Source organism: Saccopteryx leptura, chromosome 1 (genome assembly GCF_036850995.1).
Source record: "Saccopteryx leptura isolate mSacLep1 chromosome 1, mSacLep1_pri_phased_curated, whole genome shotgun sequence".
NCBI lineage: Eukaryota > Metazoa > Chordata > Mammalia > Chiroptera > Emballonuridae > Saccopteryx > Saccopteryx leptura.
In genome coordinates this window covers 184,709,962-184,727,760 of record NC_089503.1, presented here as the reverse complement: position 1 = coordinate 184,727,760, position 17,799 = coordinate 184,709,962, and the positions used below count along the sequence as shown (strand labels likewise).

Genomic DNA, 17,799 nt, shown 5'->3' with positions numbered 1-17,799 from the left:
TTGTGACTTATTTGAGCAGAAAGATCCAGAAGCAGATGGGGACCTCTACACCCTCCCCTAATAAATCACAGTCCTTGGATGTCACCCACCCTGGAACTGCTTGCTGCCTGCTTGTTTCTCTCCTACTGACTTGAGCTGGCACCCGCTGTCTCACAGCCATTTTTCCTAAGGTCCCATTGGCTGCTTCCAACAGAGAGCCCACAGCATTCTTGGTGGGGTGACAGTGTTCCTGTGCCTTCAGAAAACTAACAAAAGTAACCTCTCTGTCCGAATAAGCAGTGTCTGTGATAACTAAGTGAAGCCCTGTGCATGCACACATGGACTTTATTCAAGACTTCTGTGTAGCCACTTTGCTTTACAAACATCCCAACAAAATGCGACCCGTGTCTGTGTCCCCACTCCCGGGTCACCGCTCCCTCAAGTGCTGTCCCCTTAGGCACTTCACAATCTTTCCTCCTTAACAGGCTCTGAACTCCAAAGCCGGACGCTTGACCCTCTCTGCCATGGTTCAGCTTGTGGGCTGAGGCCCCTGGGAGACCCTGGGAACAACAGACGGGTCTGAAACTGCACCAAGCACAGACTAAGTCCAAAGAGCCCAGCATGTTACTTACAACAGCCAAGATATGGAACAACCCAGGTGTCCATTGACAGGAGAATGGGTGAAGATATCATATATATACACAATGGAGCGTTACTTAGCCACTGAAAATTAAAAAATGACATCTTGTGTCGGGAGCCGATCAACAACTGCTGGCTGACAAGGTCACAGCAGGAGAAGACCTACAACTGCTGGCTGACAAGGTCACAGCAGAAGAAGATCAAAAACTGCTGATTGACAAAGTCACAGCAGAGAAGACCAACGGCTGCTGGTTGACAAAGTCACCACAGTGAAGACCAATGGCTGCGGGGTGACAAAGTCACCGCAAAGGAAAGGCACGATACTTCCCCCTTTGACTTTTTAAATTGATCTGGCCTTATATCCCCCCTTTTTCTGGGTGTGTGCTATTATTTGTGGCACAGGGATAATAGTACCGTGCTTTCCCTGTAGATTCGTAGTAATTTCTTTGGAAATGAGACAGAGGGTGTGAGTTCCACAGAGAAACCTGTAAGCTCCTTGAACTGGGCTCATAAACATAAGAGGCTGGCTATGATATCCCTCGTAAAGGGTTAAGTTTGTAGGAGAATTTCTTATTAATCATGTTAGAAAGAATATAGTTAGAACTTAACTAGTGTGTGAATATAGTAAATAAACAGAATTTGACTAGACAATAGAATCTTAGGAAAGGTGTTATGGAATGGCCCATTGCGTGGCCTGGGATGGGAACACAGCAAGAAAAGAATGTTTTGCTAAGAGAATTGTTTTATGACTGAAGGCAGTTGCTGGGCTTTCTCAGTGAGACACTCTCATGAGGTTTGTATACTCCCCAAGATTTTTTCAGATAATGAGAGAAATGTGGGGGAATCCATAGAAGCAATAGCAATTAATGTCTTCTGAAATTATGTTGCTACTAAGCTATCTTGCGAGTGTACTCTATATATCTTTAAGTAAAAGTTACTCTTAATGTTATGTCAATTTCTTAATGGGCAAGCCTTTTGTTATCTTGTGAGAAGTTAGGACACTGCATAAACTCAAGGCCATTTGCCTGAGCAAGCGGTGGTCCTTTGCTAATCCTTAATGATTTCGTCTGTTAATCTCTCTCTGCCCCTTGACTCACAACAACAGTAAAGTTGAGTTATTAGTTAGTACTAATCCTTTAAAAGCTTTTACCAATGTTGTTATCGCTATTCAAGTTATTTTTTAATTGTACTTTGAGTGATTTGCCACCTGATTTGTAGTTTATAGATATAAATTAACTGTTATCTGGAAACATGTAAACATAGTGAAACAGAAGCAATGATTAACACCATGTAATTGTAACTCAGCGTGTGTGTATAAAAAGGGAGCTATACTAGCATTTGGCAGAGATGACTGACAGTAAATGCTAACCAGAGAATAAAGAGAAAGAAAAGAATTCGGCTCTCTCACTCGATTTCGCCGATGCCGTCTCCTCCTGTGGGACCCCTGGATCCCCCCCGGGGCTGGACCCCGGCAATCTTGCTATTTGTGACAACACAGATGGACCTAGAGGGTACTGGGCTAAATGAAATAAGTCAGAAAGAAAGACAAATACCATATGATTTTACTCAGATGAGAAATCCAAAAATTACAGTAACTGACCAGAACAGATACAGAGAACACACTGATGGTTGCCAGAGGGGAGGGTGTAAGAAGATGGGGGAAAAGCAATCAAGTGAAGTACAGAGCATTTCACTGAAATTAGTAACAAAAGGGAGACTACTGGGCAACATAAGAAAAAAGAAACTATTCTCTCTTTCACACACACAATTTTAAAATTATTATGTATGTAAATTCATTTGAAATGTTACAAATGTATGGCTGCTTTAAACTTGATCATAAAATATGTCAAGTTCATACAGAAATAACATGGCAGATACTCATGTACCCACCATGCAGCTCAGTCAGCCTGTAACACCACTACGGGCACCATCAAACCCCCAGCAAGCCTCTCTGAGGGTCTAATGCTGCCTCCTCTGCCCAGGTCACCAGTACTTAAACTTGGTGTCTTCTACCAGGCAGGCTTACACTCTCACTATATGTGCATGTGTCACAAACATGGAGTCCCATCTTGCACAGCTTCCATGCCCTTCTGCAACTTGTTTGCTCACCCATTGTGATGTGTTTGTCACATGTGGACAATGAAACAGAGCTCTTGGTCACACATGCTCACTGTGGCCTGGTGTCCCATCATGCACAAGCCTCAGCTGTTTCCACCCACGGCTAGGGACATCTAGAGATAGTAAGAGTGTGGACTCTGGAACTTGCTCACCTGGCTTTGGGTCCTGGCTCCACCTGTGACCAGCTGTGTGACTTTGGAGCCACTGCCTGACCTCTGTGCCTCAGGCCCCTCATCTGTGCAGTGAGGTGAGTAACAGTACCCACCTCGTGGTTTTCTGTGAGGGTGAGGTGAATTAGGATGTGCAGATACTGCCTCCCTGCTGCTGCCAGTCGCCCTGTGTATGTTCTCAAACCGTGATTCTAAGTGTACAACTGCTAAACTGTGACCACAGACCCTTTCTTCACTGTAAAAGGAATCTCCATATTCAAAAAATTAGGCACCACTGACATGTTTGATATTTGCTCCCATGTACTGCTCACTTCCTGACAGATTGCGTAAGTTATGCAAACCCAAAGCCTGGTGTCCCAGTGACAGTCATTTGTCAGCTGACTGGTTTTCATCTGAGACCCACGTGTAAACTCCTCCGTGTACAACAAGCCAGGTCCACTCTCTGTACGCACACTGTCTGCTCTTTTTAAAAAAATGTATTGATTTATTTTAGAGAGAGGAAGGGGTGTGTCTGGAGGGACAGAAACATCAATCTATTTCTGTACATGTCCCAACTGGGGATTGAATCAGCAACCTCTGCATATAGGGACAATGCTCAACCTACTGAGCATCTGGCCAGGGCAAGACCGTTCATGTTCTTAGCGCCACAGAAACCCATGCGGTCCCCAGGACTTGGGTGGCAGCCTCCTAAAGCCACATGTGTTCTGTGTCCAGGGGTGACAGGACCCAGGGAGGTGCCTGGGTTCCCAGGTCAGGTCTTCACCATGTCACCTCCTGTGTTTGAACCTGGCAAGCACATGGTTCATGGGACAAGTCCTGCTCACTTCCTGGCTTCACGCTGACCCGTGTAACACAGAGCCACCGGTACGTAAGCACAATTCCTCATCAGTGGCCTCAGACCAGCAATGACACTGTCCCTCCTCTGGGGCTCTGTGAAGCCCAGTGTCCCTGGGGTAGCCTCAGCTTCTCCAGCCCTCCAGAGACCAGCACTGTCCTGTCCTGCCCAGCTGATCCGCGCCTGAAGAGCCCCCTCTGGCATGTGGGTGGGAGTGTGCATGTGCATGCATATGCTTGTGTGTGTCTCACCCCCAGTCAGACCGGGAGACCCGTGAGGTGGGAGCTCACCTCACCTGGTCAGCCCAACTCTCCATGCTTTCAGTAAACAGCAGAGGGTCAGAGGCCCACAGTGAGGCCATCTCCCCCACCTTCTTCCCTTTCTGTGGGCTCCCCTCCTATTTCCAGGCCCCCTCTCTCCTCCACCCTCCACGGGCTCCCAAAAGCATCTGTTCATCAGTGCCCTACCAGCTGGGCCACCTGGAGCTAGGTCTGCACCATTAAGCCTGTGAGAGGCAAGGGGACAGGGAAAGTGCCCCTCATTCCTGAGGCTCCCAAAGTCAACCTAACAGCACAGACCCCTGGCCTCAGTTTCCCTGCTTTTATCCATGTTGTCACCTGAGCATCTCAATTTGGGGGCACATCTGGCCAGATGGCCATGAACCTGCACTTCTGAAGAACTCTCTCACCTCTGGACCTCAGTTAGTACCTTATTCGCAAAGCTGCTTCTACTTCAGAAACCTTATGCCAGGAAGCCCCTCCCAGAGGGCAGCCTGCGTCGTCACCATGAGGTCTGGCAGACACAGCTGCAGCCTCGCTCCTAAGTGGGCCAGTGGCCCAGGGACAGCCAGGTCACACAGGCACAGTCCTGCCCCTGCCATCCCTTTGACAGGTGGACTGACAGTGTGGACCTGACTCACGCAGGTTCTCCCGTCTCGCTTTTCTGAATGGACAGGGCTATGGCCACACGACATACCATCATCGTCCATTAGTTTCTGAACTGCTCCTGCCACAAGTGCAGGTCAGTTTATGAGCTAGAGCCTCGGCCACAATGGTTCCAAATGAGCTTTGAAGAAGCTGTCAAGGCTGAGGAGGCTTAGCTGGAGGGTCACCAGCCAGTCTGGCATGAAGGCTCCATTAAGGAAGGGCTTGTGCAGTGTGTCACCTCAGCACCACACCCTGATCCCTGTGGTTAGTTATGTGAAAACTGCAAAGTTAGCAAGCACTGAACATGTCTCTGTTTCTTTTCCCCAAAAGAATAACTTTCTGGCTCCAAAGTGAGGAGAAATCTGAGGTTTCTTAGAACTCTTGCCCTTGCTAGGAGCAGTGTCTCCCCCCACTCCCCATGTGAGGATAGGAGAAGTCAGCCGTCTGCAAAGAGGAAGAGGCCTCACCAGAGCCCAGCCATGCTGCACTCACCTCAGACTTCCAGCCTCCAGAACTGAGGGATGTACGTCTGCTGCTGAAGATACCCAGCTACCGTATCCCGTTATGACAGCACAAGATGACTGAGAGTATTAGAGGACATCCCTTGTGTCCTGTCCGAGAAGACTGCCATATTTGCCCCAGAGGAAGCAAGTGGTGACAGAACTGCTCTCTGTTCTGCCTCTGCAACTGCCCCCAACTCACTGGGGACACTGGGCAGGACATTGGGAAATAGGGACCAGGATGGTGAGGGACAAACCACATCCTATCAGAAACAATGAGAGGAACTGAGAATGTTCCACCCCAAGAAGAGGGGGCTTGGGTGTGTACCACACATGCCATCTAATCTGTGAAAGGCAGGTTGGTTGGCTGTTGTGGGAGAAGGGGCTGCACTCACTTGGCACAGCCCCAAGGGTGGGGATGGGGGTCAGCAGCCCCCTCCCAGCCACTGCAGCCCCCACTCTAATGCTGCTCTGGGCCCCAGGAAGCCGTGTGAACAAACCAGAGCAAATGGATTTGACTTATATTTATTTTATTTTTAAATTTTTATTTATTGATTTAGAGAAAGGGAGAGAGAGTTAAAGAAACACCAATTCGTTGTTCCACTTATTTATGCATTCTTTGGTTGACTCTTGTTTGTGCCCTGACCAGGGATCAAACCTACAACCTTGGCATATTGGGAGGATGCTCTAACCTGATGAGTGAGATACCCTGGCTGGAGCCTGACTTACGTTTAAATAGTATCAACAGACACTGGTTCTTTTTAAAACATGCATCTTAGAGGGAGATTCACACAGGATGAAGGGATGAATTAAGTCCTGGCCCTTCAAATAGAAACATCCCCACTTCTCATCACCACTATAAGGACTGTCACTAAGTAACACTGGCCAATGGCACAATGGACACATTACATACTGTTTTCCCTGCTCAAAGCTAAGTTCCATGAAGGCAGGAACCATATCTGACCTTAATTGGTCTACACAGCACCTAGAGAATGGCAGGCACTCAGAAGCATGTGATGAAGCAACCTGAATGTCACAAGGGCTGGACAGGTCCAATACCCTGTGGTTTACATGACACTGAAATGTTATTCTGCCTTGAAAAGGATGACATACACAACAACCTGGATGGACCTCGAGACAATATGCTAAGTGAGAGAAGATAATCACAAGGTCCTGTGCTATATGACTCCTTTGACGTGGAACACCCAGAATTAATAAATGCATGGAGACAAGCAGCTTGGTCCTTACCAGGAGCTGGGGTGAGGGGGAGTGAGGAATGCGTGCTGGGGGGGGGACAGGGTTTATTTTTAAGGGTGATGAAAATATTCTGGAACTAAACAGAGGTGGTAGTTGCACAATAATGTGAATATACTAAATGCCAATAAGTTGTACGTATTAAAAGGTTAATTTTACATTATATGCATTTCACTGCGATTGAAAAAAACAGGCTTGTAGAGTGAGTGAAACAAACAAACCTCTGTATCCAGTGGAAACCTGTTACTCTGTGAAAGCAGGAGGACTGGGAGGGACCTCATGGGGACAGGACTGTAGGGCGCCCCACTGGGACTCACATTCTGCCTCAGGGCATGTGTGACAAAGGAGCCATCACATCACCTGACTGGCACATGACCTCTGGCACTCTGAGGTATGGGAAGCAGGGAGAGCAAGTATGGGGGGGGGGGGGTGCTGCCCAGGAACTAGTTTCATCATGTGTGGACATTAACCCAGTGTTCTGCTGGCTGCAGAGCTTTGCAAGTTTGTCTGCCATTGGGGGTGAGGGGGCACTGACGCCATCAAGACGTCCAGGCCCCTGGTCTGCATGTCCCAAGCCCCTGGCAGGCAGGGGAGAGGTTCCTTGTGTGTGCTGTGGGGGACATGTGGCCCATGGCACTCTTGTTTCTGCTCACATCTGCCCTTCCCAACAGCCAGTGGCCCGTCAGGGCAGAAATCTCAACTTACTGTCTCTGACCCCAAACGCCTGTAGGCAGGTGACAGATCAGGTGCATTCACTGAGTGAATGACACTCTAACCACGACACTAGGCACCAAAGCCTGTTTCCAACTTGTCCCAGAAAAAAATCATAGAGCAAAGTGGGGGCAGCCTAAGACAAATGCTGGTTTGTCCTAATCTTGTCTGGAGGACCAAGTCCAGCCTGCAGCCTGTTTTTGTACCGACTGTGGTCTTTAAAACATTTTCCATGTTTTAAAAAGAGCTGTTACAAAAATATGCACCAGAGACCATATGTGGCTCCCCAGGCCTGTAATCCTGATGCAACTCCAACCAAATGTCCTTTCTGGAAGCCCCATGCGCCCACATTTGGGGAAATCAACCCACTGTCCAGAGAAACCAGCAAACTTTCTCTGTCCTCAAACTTTAGTTACAGGATATGTACAAAGTAAAAGATTTACAGCCTTCGCAGATCTCCATGATGCCTGTGTGCAGGCGGTCTGGTCTGTCTGCCTAGCGACTCCCGCCTCGAGAAAGCCCACCTTCAGGGCAGAGGCGGCCCCACAACCAGGAAGAGACTGTTCCTCTCACTGGACAAGGAAACCAGGAGCCGAAAAAGCTGCTCTGGAGAAGCCTATCAAATATTGTTTCCAAAAACCTAAGAATCTTAGTGATGTTTTAAAGAAGTAGCCTTCAATTACAAAATTTTTAAAGACGTATTACCGTATTTTTTGCTCCATAAGACGCACCTGACCATAAGACACACCTAGGGTTTTAAGGAGAAAAAAAAAAAATTCTGAACCAAATGGTTAAAATATTTAATAAAATACTGTATTTTTCGCTTAATAAGACGCAAGGTCATTTCCCCCTCCACTTCTGGGGAAAAGAAAGTGCATCTTACAGAGCAAAAAATACAGTAATTGATTTGAGAGAGAGAGAAAAAAACATTGATTTGTTTTTTCACTTATTTATGCATTCATCAGCTGATTCTTGCATGTGCCCTGACTAGGGATTGAACCTGCAACCATAGCATGATCAGGACGACGCCAGGGCCCCATTTTGTCACGTTCTCTGGTCAGCCCATCTCTCACCTCTGGATGATCCCCTCCTGGGACTGGCAGCCTTGGTTGTGCCCTTGAGGACACAGCACAGCACCCTGGTAGGGACGCGCCTCTGCCAACGACCACGGCAAACCCCTCAAGGAACTAAATCATCCTTAGCACAGGGGGAAAGGGCTTTGTCCCTGCCTCCCGCTAGTCCCAGATAGTAGGGAAGTCCAGGGAGCAAAACCCAGCAGGTATCAGGGTGTGCAGGGCCAGAGCAGGTGGTGCTCCTGCCCAAGGGCGATGCGGGCAGTGCCAGCTGGTGAGAAATCAAGGCCTTGTGGTCAGTGGATGGATTTCAGTTACACAGTGAAAGTCTAACTGTCTCCAAGAGCCTAACTATGACCTCACTGATGGCATTTATGGTATTTGGTCACCTTAGGCTTGCAGGGGACCCTCAGGCACTGCAGCAGCAACAGTGGGGCAGAGAGAAGCTGGTGCTCCGAGGAGAGGTCTGGGAAAGGTGGGCTGTAAGCCAGAAGGCTTTAGAATTAGAAGTAAAACTGGGAAGCTACTTCCTGGGCATGCTAGTGGTTGGTGGCAGACTGAATGCCAATTAAGAAAAAACTTTGGGTCCTGTGTGTGTACACTCATACACACATGTACACAGTGCTCACAGAGGCACATGCATAGGCATGCACACAGAAATCACACAGGTGTAGTCACATACATAGTCACACAGGAACACACACAAGTGTTCACAGGTACATACGCACACAGAGGCATGCACACAGGTACATACGCACACAGAGGTAAGCACACAGGTGCTTACAGGTACATACGCACACAGAGGCATGTACACAGGTACACACACAGGTACATACGCACACAGAGACATACACATAGGTGCTCACAGGTACATACACACAGAGGTAAGCACACAGGTGCTCACAGGTACATACGCACACAGAAGCATGCACACAGGTACACACACAGAGGTATGTATATAGGCACATGTGTACAGGGTGGGGCAAAAGTAGGTTTCTAGTTGTGAATATGTGAAACAAGAGTTCATCCTCGTATTAGTATTTACTAATTATTGCATTATTTTCCATATAGACAACCGTAAGCCTACTTTTGCCACACCCTGTACACATAGCTCTAGTGAATGTGAACCCACTGAATGACCATAAGAGGTCAGTGTCCTGGCCAGGAGGCCATGGTGTGGCACAGAGGCAAGGAGGAGCCTATTCCTTCCCCTGTGTGACCATGGTGTCCCAGCTTCAAAGTCAAGCGCTTGAGGACTGGTGAGGTTCATGTGTTTCTTCGTAATCACCAAGAGGCCTGCCTAAGAGAGTCCCCATCACAGCTCCTGGGCCAGTGCACAACAGGTGTGCAACAGACATCCTTGCTGAATGAGCCACAGCGAGACGTGCTCACCCCTCTCCGGTGGGGGGGGGGGGGGGGAAGAGGGCAGCGGTGCAGATGGTCAGCTGCCACTCAGTTCCCAGTCAGCAGGGATGAGGACCTTCATGATGCTTGGTCACCTTAGGTTGGCAGTTCAAGTTGGGTATGTTGTGGCCAGGAAGGTGCCAGCCCCGGCCTGGCTCTGCCCGCCTGGCTGGTGGCCTTGACCAACTCACTGGACTTCGCCAGGCCCTCAGGCTGATTGCTGGTCTCCCTATCTGTTCACTCACGGTTTCAGGGACTGCACTGGGAGGGGCTGACCCCCCCACACACTCTCCCCAGGGGAAGGCTAGCATCACTGCCATGTCAAAAACATAAGCGGCAGCTTGGCAGTAAGTCATTTTGATGACACAGTGGTTGGTGAAGGCGGAGCACAGAGGCAGGGCTCTCAGGACTGCAGTGCAGTGCTGGAGCCTGAATTCCCGCCATCAGATGGGGAAGGGGTGGCCTGACCCGGAGGAGGAGAAGAGGACACACCATAAAGTTTCCCCTTCACCTGCTCCTCGCCCAGCGTGAGCACCACAGTTGCCATTTTCCTGGTGAGGAAGGTGGGTACTGGCCATTGAGCCACCCTGGGAACCAGGCTGGGATTTGAACCCAGCTCTGTGCACAAGGTCCCTACTCCTTCCGCTGCCAAGTCTGCTTCCTGAGCCACAGGCCTTCCCTGGCATGCCCTAACCCAGGCCCTATGGTAAGCTCCAACACTACCATGTCCCCCGGCATCCCCACAACACTGCCTGTGGTTGCTGATCACCCTCTACAGCAGGGGTCCCCAAACTTTTTACACAGGGGTCCAGTTCACTGTCCCTCAGACCGTTGGAGGGCCGCCACATACAGTGCTCCTCTCACTGACCACCAATGAAAGAGGTGCTCCTTCCGGAAGTGCTGCAGGGGGCCAGATTAATGGCCCCAGGCGGGCCATAGTTTGGGGATGCCTGCTCTACAGTGTGGTGTGGCCCCAGTGCCTATGTTAGGGTCCGTCAGTCACACCACTGACAGTTGGAGGGCTCACTTCTCTTTTCCTTCCTCCAACAACTCCACAAGGCAAGAATCTGTCACAGGACTCAAGACAAGGCTGCACAAAGAGGCTGAGCCAGCTCTATTCAACCAACCTCAGGAACCAGAGCCTGAGGCCCAGACCGGTGATTCTAGAAACAGCAGGGGACACGCTGCCTGGGTGGCACTGAGCCCACGCACATCATGACCCACCTCCTTCAACCAGCTCTGCAGACAGACCTGCTCGCCCAGGGGCTGCCCCTGCACAGAAGCCTCCACTGTACAGCTTGATGGTCACCACCTCACATTCAGGTCTCAGGTTCTTGCCCCACTTGAAACTCCATCAAAGAGGCACATCAACACAATGCTAGAAGAAACAGGCCCTGGAGGAAAGGCCAGTCCAAGCCTTGGCTCTACCACTACTAGGGCAACAGGGAGCCGAGTGTCCCCAGAACTGGTGCAAGTGCCCAGAGGTGGCAACAACAGGTCCTCAATGTGACATGTTTCTAGGGAAGCTGTAAGCCTTTGAACCAGACGTGTACATACACACACGCGCACACGCGTTTGCAGGCCTGTTGAGAGGAGAACCAGTCCACCCACCGCCACCTCCCCACCTTTATAGCCGGTCTGAGGAGGAGAGTGGAGGAGAAGTCACTGCCCATTGGCAGGAAAGCAGTGTTCAGGAGGGAGATGCCAGCCCTCATGTCAGGTCACATGAAGAATGGAGGCCTGGTGTCCGCTCCCCAGACAGATCCTTGCTCTGCTGGGAATGTGCTGCTCAACAGGTACAGACATCAGAACAAAGCAGGTTGTGGAAAGCAAGTCCTGGCAGAGGCCAACCTGTGCCATGCAGGTTCCAGGAGCTTGGAGGGTGCCACCTGCTTCTACCTGGAATCTGCAGGTGGCAGAGTCCCTGGGCAGGCAGAGAACAAAAAGGGGCAGGTTGCAGGCTGAAAGGAGACACTGGGTGGGCAGCAGCCAGTCACATGCGTGGCCCTACCACACAGGTGAAGAAGTGTTTGGGATGAAAAGAAAACACAGGCAGAGGGAGGGTGCCAGGAGGAAGCTGACCCCATGATGTAGACATGGTCAAATGGAAGAGTTACCTACAGGCAGAGCAAGACCCAGAGATGGACAGACACAGAGTCACTTGTAACAACCCAGCCCCTCCCTGGGCCTGCCACAGAAGAGCCAGATTCCAAAGCTGACAATGGGGAGAGGCCGAGAGCACAGGACACATCCTGCCCTCAGGCCCTGGACAGAATGGACTATGGCTGCTACGGCAGATGGGCATGCACAGCCACCTCACAGCCGTTCACACAGGCTGCACGTTGGGCACGCTGCCTCCAATCTCCAGAGCTTGGGGGAGAAAGCCAGTACCTTCCCGGACAGGCTATCAGGGAGGTGAGCAGGAAGGTACAGGCGCTGGGGGGGTGTAAAGCCTGTCACAGCCACAGAAAGGACTTCCCTCTACCTTCGAGACACCCTTCCAGTTCATTCTATGCCCTCTCTCCGGTCTCAGGAGCTGGTGCAAACGTACCTCCTTCCTGAGGACACAGGTCCCACTCAGGTCTCCCAAAACTTGGCTGACCCCCTGGGAATACCTGGAGTTACTACCAAACCCTGTCATGTGTATACTTTGCATCCTCACCCCAGTGGTAGGCTCCTGAAGAACCAGGTACCACATTAGAGGAAAAACTGTTTTCTATAGTAAGAGATTTCAAATACTGTAACGTAAGGAATAACCCTCATGCTCAGATATCACAGACTCGGGTGACCACAGATCCATTGTGTATTAACTCTGACCTTGAGCAAGTCATTTAACCCTCTGGTCACTCTTACCGAGCTCAGCATTTACTATCCAACCAGCAGATGGTGCAAAAAACAAACACACACACACACACAAAAAAACATACAGCCTGTCCCAATCCAGTGGAATTTGCATGTGACTACCAGAGCCATGGCAGCCTCACAAAGGGACACAGATAAAGAGCTCAATGTGCAATATGAGCGCTGTTACAGTTCTTGAAGTAACATCAGCCCACCTGTTACCTGTGTCATGCTAGAACCACCTCTTTTCATCCAATTAAAAGGCTGGAGTCTCTGTAGAGCAGCTGGTTGCCTGAACAGGTCTTTAGGCTCAAAAGTAGTTATTTGGAAAGATAATACACATTATTCGAGGCCTGGAAAATATGCTGATACATGTGACTAATAAGAACACTTTAGTGTGGATCCATTCTACTAAACAGTACCCATGCTATTTTTTAGCCACAAGTATTTTTAGTTAGCGGCTCCCACTACTCCAGGGCAATGGATCCTTTTTCACAATCGATGACATTTTCTCTAGAGAAATAGGCTCTGTTAAAAGAAATGGAATGCCTGCCTGCACCAAGCCTCTGCCCATGAGACAGCTCTTAAATTACCATCAGCAGGTGACATGCTTGATACCTTTCTCTCGGGCAAACACCTAGTAAAAACGGATATTCTAATGCTTGGAAAGCTAACGCGAATCAGAAGTGTTTACCACAGTATTTGCAAAGTACTTTATAATTACTCTATTTTTATTAATGCATGTTCCCCCATTGGCTTATTAACAGTACTCCCCATAAAATGATTCCTGTAAAAGTGCCCCAATAACCGTTAGGCTTGTGCTTGGGGCCTGACCCCTGCTGCAGCAATTCAGGGAGCTGGGTGTCACCCAGAACAACTCTTTAGCACTCCTGGTGAGTTAGTAAATTGTACCTCAGTGGGGCTCCGCGGCGGCGGGAGGTTCCAAACGTCTCACCCCAATAATGACAGTCCCACCTGACACCACTCAAAAAAGTCAGTCTCGTTCAAACGTGCGATGGATGACCTTTACAGACTAGGGGGAGAGGTTAAGGGTCCTATGGTTCAAGTCTCCCAGTGGGCACACGTGCCGTCAGTACCTATCCAGACCGGAGCAGGAAGATGCTGCGCGCCCGGCGCAGAGGAGGCCCCATAGTCACTGGTTCGTGTTGGGCGGGCAGAAACTCACTGGTGGCCTCCAAGCCTCACTGTCCTCCACCTCTTCTGGGGATGGCAAGGCATTACCTGAGAGAAATGCCTGCAGACGGGGTAGGACAGGCTCACAAGACCCCAGAATCAGTGCCATTTTCCCTCACTCTTATTACCAGGATTCCGCGACCGGCCTCGCACCGCCATCGCCTCCGCCCCAAGCGCTGCGCGGGGCCACCTGCCAGGTGAGCCCTCTCCGGGTGCCTGCTGCCCGTCCAACTCACCTGCGTGAAATACAAATTCATCAGTGTGAGGGTGAAGAATTGCAGGCACACAGGGAAGCAGTAGAGCAGCCAGAAAACGAAGGGACTGAGTGCGTTGGCTGCCACGAAGTCCCTGAAGTAGAAGGAGAAGAGGACAGTCCGCAGGGAGGCCCAGAAGAGGCAAAGGAAGAGGAAGACGCTCTGGTAGCTGAGCCGCTTGTGGCCATAGCGCAACACCCGCCAGAGCTGCAAGTAGATGAACACGAAGAGGAGCGAGTAGAACGCAGTATAGACGCTAGTGAGGCCGAGCTTCACGTATGGGGACACAGCGGGGGTCAGCGTGGGCGGCAGCGAGTCGTTTCGGAGGGGGTCCCAGTGCGGAGGCGCCATTGGGCCGGAGGCGCTGCGGCGCTGCCGGGGCCTCTGGTCTCATCGGTGCTGGCCGCCCCCGCGGGGCTCTCCGCGCATAGCTTCACCCCGGATCGCTGCGGGAGGAAAGACAACAAGCCGACTTCCTCCCGGTACCACATGATTTACGCGGCGCCCTTTGTCTGGGATTGGCGACGCCTCACCCCCGCTCCGCGCGCCCCCGCACGCACTGCGCGCTCCCGCCTCGCGCGTGCTACGCACGGCCCGCCCCACGTCCAGCTCGGTTCGCCCACTAGAGCGCCCGGCACTCCCGCCTGGGGCACCCATCGTCCCCAAGAAGCGCGTCTCCACCCGCGCGCCCCCACATGCCGCGCCCCGCCTCCCGCACTGCGTGTTTCCGCCTCGCGCGCCGCCAGGTGCCGCGTCCCTTGCCCTTGTGTCCCCGCCCCGCGTGCCCCGAAGCCCCAGGTGCCGCTCTCCCCGCTCCAGAAGTCTCCAAGACAGCCTTCCCCTCGGGGACAGAATTCCACGCCTCGCGCTTTCGTATAATTAATGTTGTTTTGCATAAGTTAATTATTTTACTTCAAAAGCAACAAATTTTACAAGTCTCTTATTCTTTTAAAAATAAAACTTTACGACTTTGTGGCCGCTTATGCTTGGATGGTGTTTATTTCTAAAACCAGAAATGCTAAAGACAGGGTTTGTGTTTTTGAGGTCAAGTTTGTGAACTCGGAAGAAAAGAGTGGTCCCGGTGGCGGCCCGCACCGCGCGCCTCACGCAGTGCGCTCCAGCACACAGTGCGCGCCGGGGGACGCTGCGCCTCGCACCTCTAGTCCCTCACCTCCCCGCTGTGCAGTGGGTGCCCCAGGAGCGCACGGCGTCAGCGACCGCAGCCTCAGGACTTCCGAGGGAAGTGGCACCGATCACCGGTCCTGCCTCCCATTACAACCCAACCCGCCCAGGCGGTGAAATTGTCTAAATTTACGCCCCAAGGCCTTATCCTGGGGGTGCCTGTGATGTAGAGCGCTCTGCACGAGGAGGGGACGCCGAGCTGCCTCCGGAGGCATTTCTAGGCGAGCAGTTCTGGTAAATAGAAGAAAGGGACCGCATTCTTCAAGGCTGCACTAATTTCTTGTGATTTAATCTCTTAAATTAATACAGGCCGACCTTGAAGATAATGCGGGTTTGGTCTCAGACCACCGCAATAAAAAGAGTTCGGTCTCAGACCAGCCGCCAATCTTTTTGCGGCTGGAGGGTCTTACCTTCAGATTATAAAAATATAAAACCTGTGAAGTTGGATTAAGCAAAGCTCAATAAAAGAAGGTATGCCAGTAGTCAACTTCCTAACTAACTGTGTGGTCTTTTCCCTTTAGGGACCCCTCAGAGCCTGAACCCAGCCCTGCTTTTCCTCTCAGCGTGTTTCAGGTGCATCATCAGGGCCAAGTGTGCCTTTGGTGTCAAGTTCCTCTTCTAGTTCCTCTACCATTTCCCTCTCTCCCTATCACTATTTGAAGACAAAATATGGAATTGGTCTCTCCATCCCCGATCTTGTTCCCCTCAATCCATTCTGCACAGAGTATCTGGAATGCTCTCTCTAAAAAATAAATCTGACCTTGTCACTCATGCATTTACATTCCTTTGACCTGCCCCTCAGCTGTTCTGAGGATGAAGCCAAACTCCTACCCTAGCTTACCTCCCAGATTTCTCTTTCTCGGGAGTTAACACCTCTTAACTCCCCAGACCAAGAAAACTCTCCACCCTATCCTCCAAAAACTGAATAAATCTTCATCAGTAAGGGGGTCACTTCCTCCAGGAAGTCTTCACAGACCACACCACCCACCATCCACTCAGGCTGGGTGCACCACCTGTGTACTTACAGAGTATCCTTGAATAATTGTCAGTCACCCCACTTCTTTAGAAGTTTTGTTAGGATAGAAACTATGCATTGTTTACCAATGTCTTTCCTGTGATTGCCTGGACATCCAAAAGTATCTTTCTATTTTATTTTACTGAAAGAATGTAGTTTTTCAGCAGAGGCCCAGTCTGTGACAGATGCTCTCTTTCCTGTGTGGGGGGTGAGAGTTTCAATAACCCATCCTTCCCTTTGGAGGCCATCTCTCAACCCCCTAAAAAAACCTCCTTGAGGTCACAGCCCCTGTGGATTCATGAAATTTATTTCTCACAATACAATTTGCATGTTTCTCACTAACATCTAGAGCAGGGGTCTCAAACTCGCGGCCCGCCCACCAATTTTGTGCGGCCCGCAGATTAATCCACGAAGTTTGATTAGTCTGCTGGTTGCACAAAATTGGTGGGCGGGCCCCACGGCTGCGAGTTTGAGACCCCTGATCTAGAGTAACTATGTACTATTCCTGGTCTTGGGATTCTCATAGCAGAAGATCACCGCTGTGATGTCCTGAGGAACATCAAGGTGATTACGATGTTTACAGATCAAATTATGGCATGGCATCAGAGTGGACATAACTCTGAAGCAAAATGGAAAGCTATCCTTGCCAAATGAGACAAAGCAGCTTCTGGAGTTCTTTGCTTACTGGGAATGAGAAAAACACACGCAGGCGCGCGCACACACACACACACACACACACATTTTTCTCAGGGGACTATATTGAAGTTACCACCTTACTGAGTTCATGATACCCCGTGGCCCCTTTCCCAAGACCTGTCCATCTTCTACATCAACTAGAGAGTTAAGGAGGGATGTTGTAGGAATTTACTATTCCTGTTCAAATTCAGGTCTAAGTATTGGTATGGGTACCAGACTGAATGTTGATGACTTAAATCAGACATAGAGAGCTCTTGGTTTGTTTCTGTCATATGGATTATGTGGACCATACAGGGCTGTTTATCTGTTTTGGTTCCAGGAGCTCATGATCAATTCATTTTTGTCAAAGATATATGATATGCAGACAATTCTGATCCCCACTCACTAAGCAGACAGGTGGGTGCTGCTCAGAAGTGCTGTTAATGGTTTGGTAATCTCATTACAACTTGGGTCATAAGTGGATCTGATGTAAAAGGGACCAACAGTGTTAATTGGGGCTACAGGCCAAGAGCACGGCAGGCTTAGTCACCTGAAAACAGGATGAACCCCTGTACCCTGAAGTCACTGGGAGCATTTGCCAATTTCTCTCCAGGGTTCTTGGAAAGGCCTGTGAGCAGTGGTGGGATTCAGCTCTTTCGCACCAGTTTGGCAAAATTGATGCCTAACTTTTTGTTGAGTTTGGCGAACTGATTGTTAAAATGGCACTTGTAATCAGGATTCTCACTAAGGTGTGTGCCTGGGCTGCCGCCCAATGTGGAAATCACAGATTTACCTTCCTCACTCTTTTTTTAACATTCATCTGCACAACAGCGTATTCTAAATAGTAATATTCATTTCATCCATAAGTGAAAAAACTTGCAAGTGAGGACACCAATCAAGAAGCAATGTGGACATATCTTAACAGTTTTGTTGGTTTTTGTCAGGTATTATTTAATATTTTTAATTAATATTTTAAAACTCTTATCTACTTTTGTATATCTCTTTTATTGTCTCTATTTAATTTTCAAA

General features: G+C 50.0%; 1 protein-coding gene across 7 annotated transcripts in view; it reads right to left on the bottom strand.

The window, feature by feature from the left end:
- The window catches only part of GPR137B (G protein-coupled receptor 137B), a 72,991-nt gene extending 58,396 nt beyond the window's left edge, over positions 1-14,595 (bottom strand). For 5 of the 7 annotated variants that reach the window (XM_066382785.1, XM_066382771.1, XM_066382756.1 and 2 more), the window contains exon 1: positions 13,881-14,594. In XM_066382785.1, the coding sequence (XP_066238882.1) occupies positions 13,881-14,249 (369 nt within the window). In that variant the 5' untranslated portion in view covers positions 14,250-14,594. Of the gene's footprint in view, positions 1-13,880 lie in introns of all 7 variants that reach the window. The other 2 variants (XM_066382738.1, XM_066382747.1) reach the window with 1 other exon arrangement.
- Positions 14,596-17,799: the final 3,204 nt, after the last annotated feature.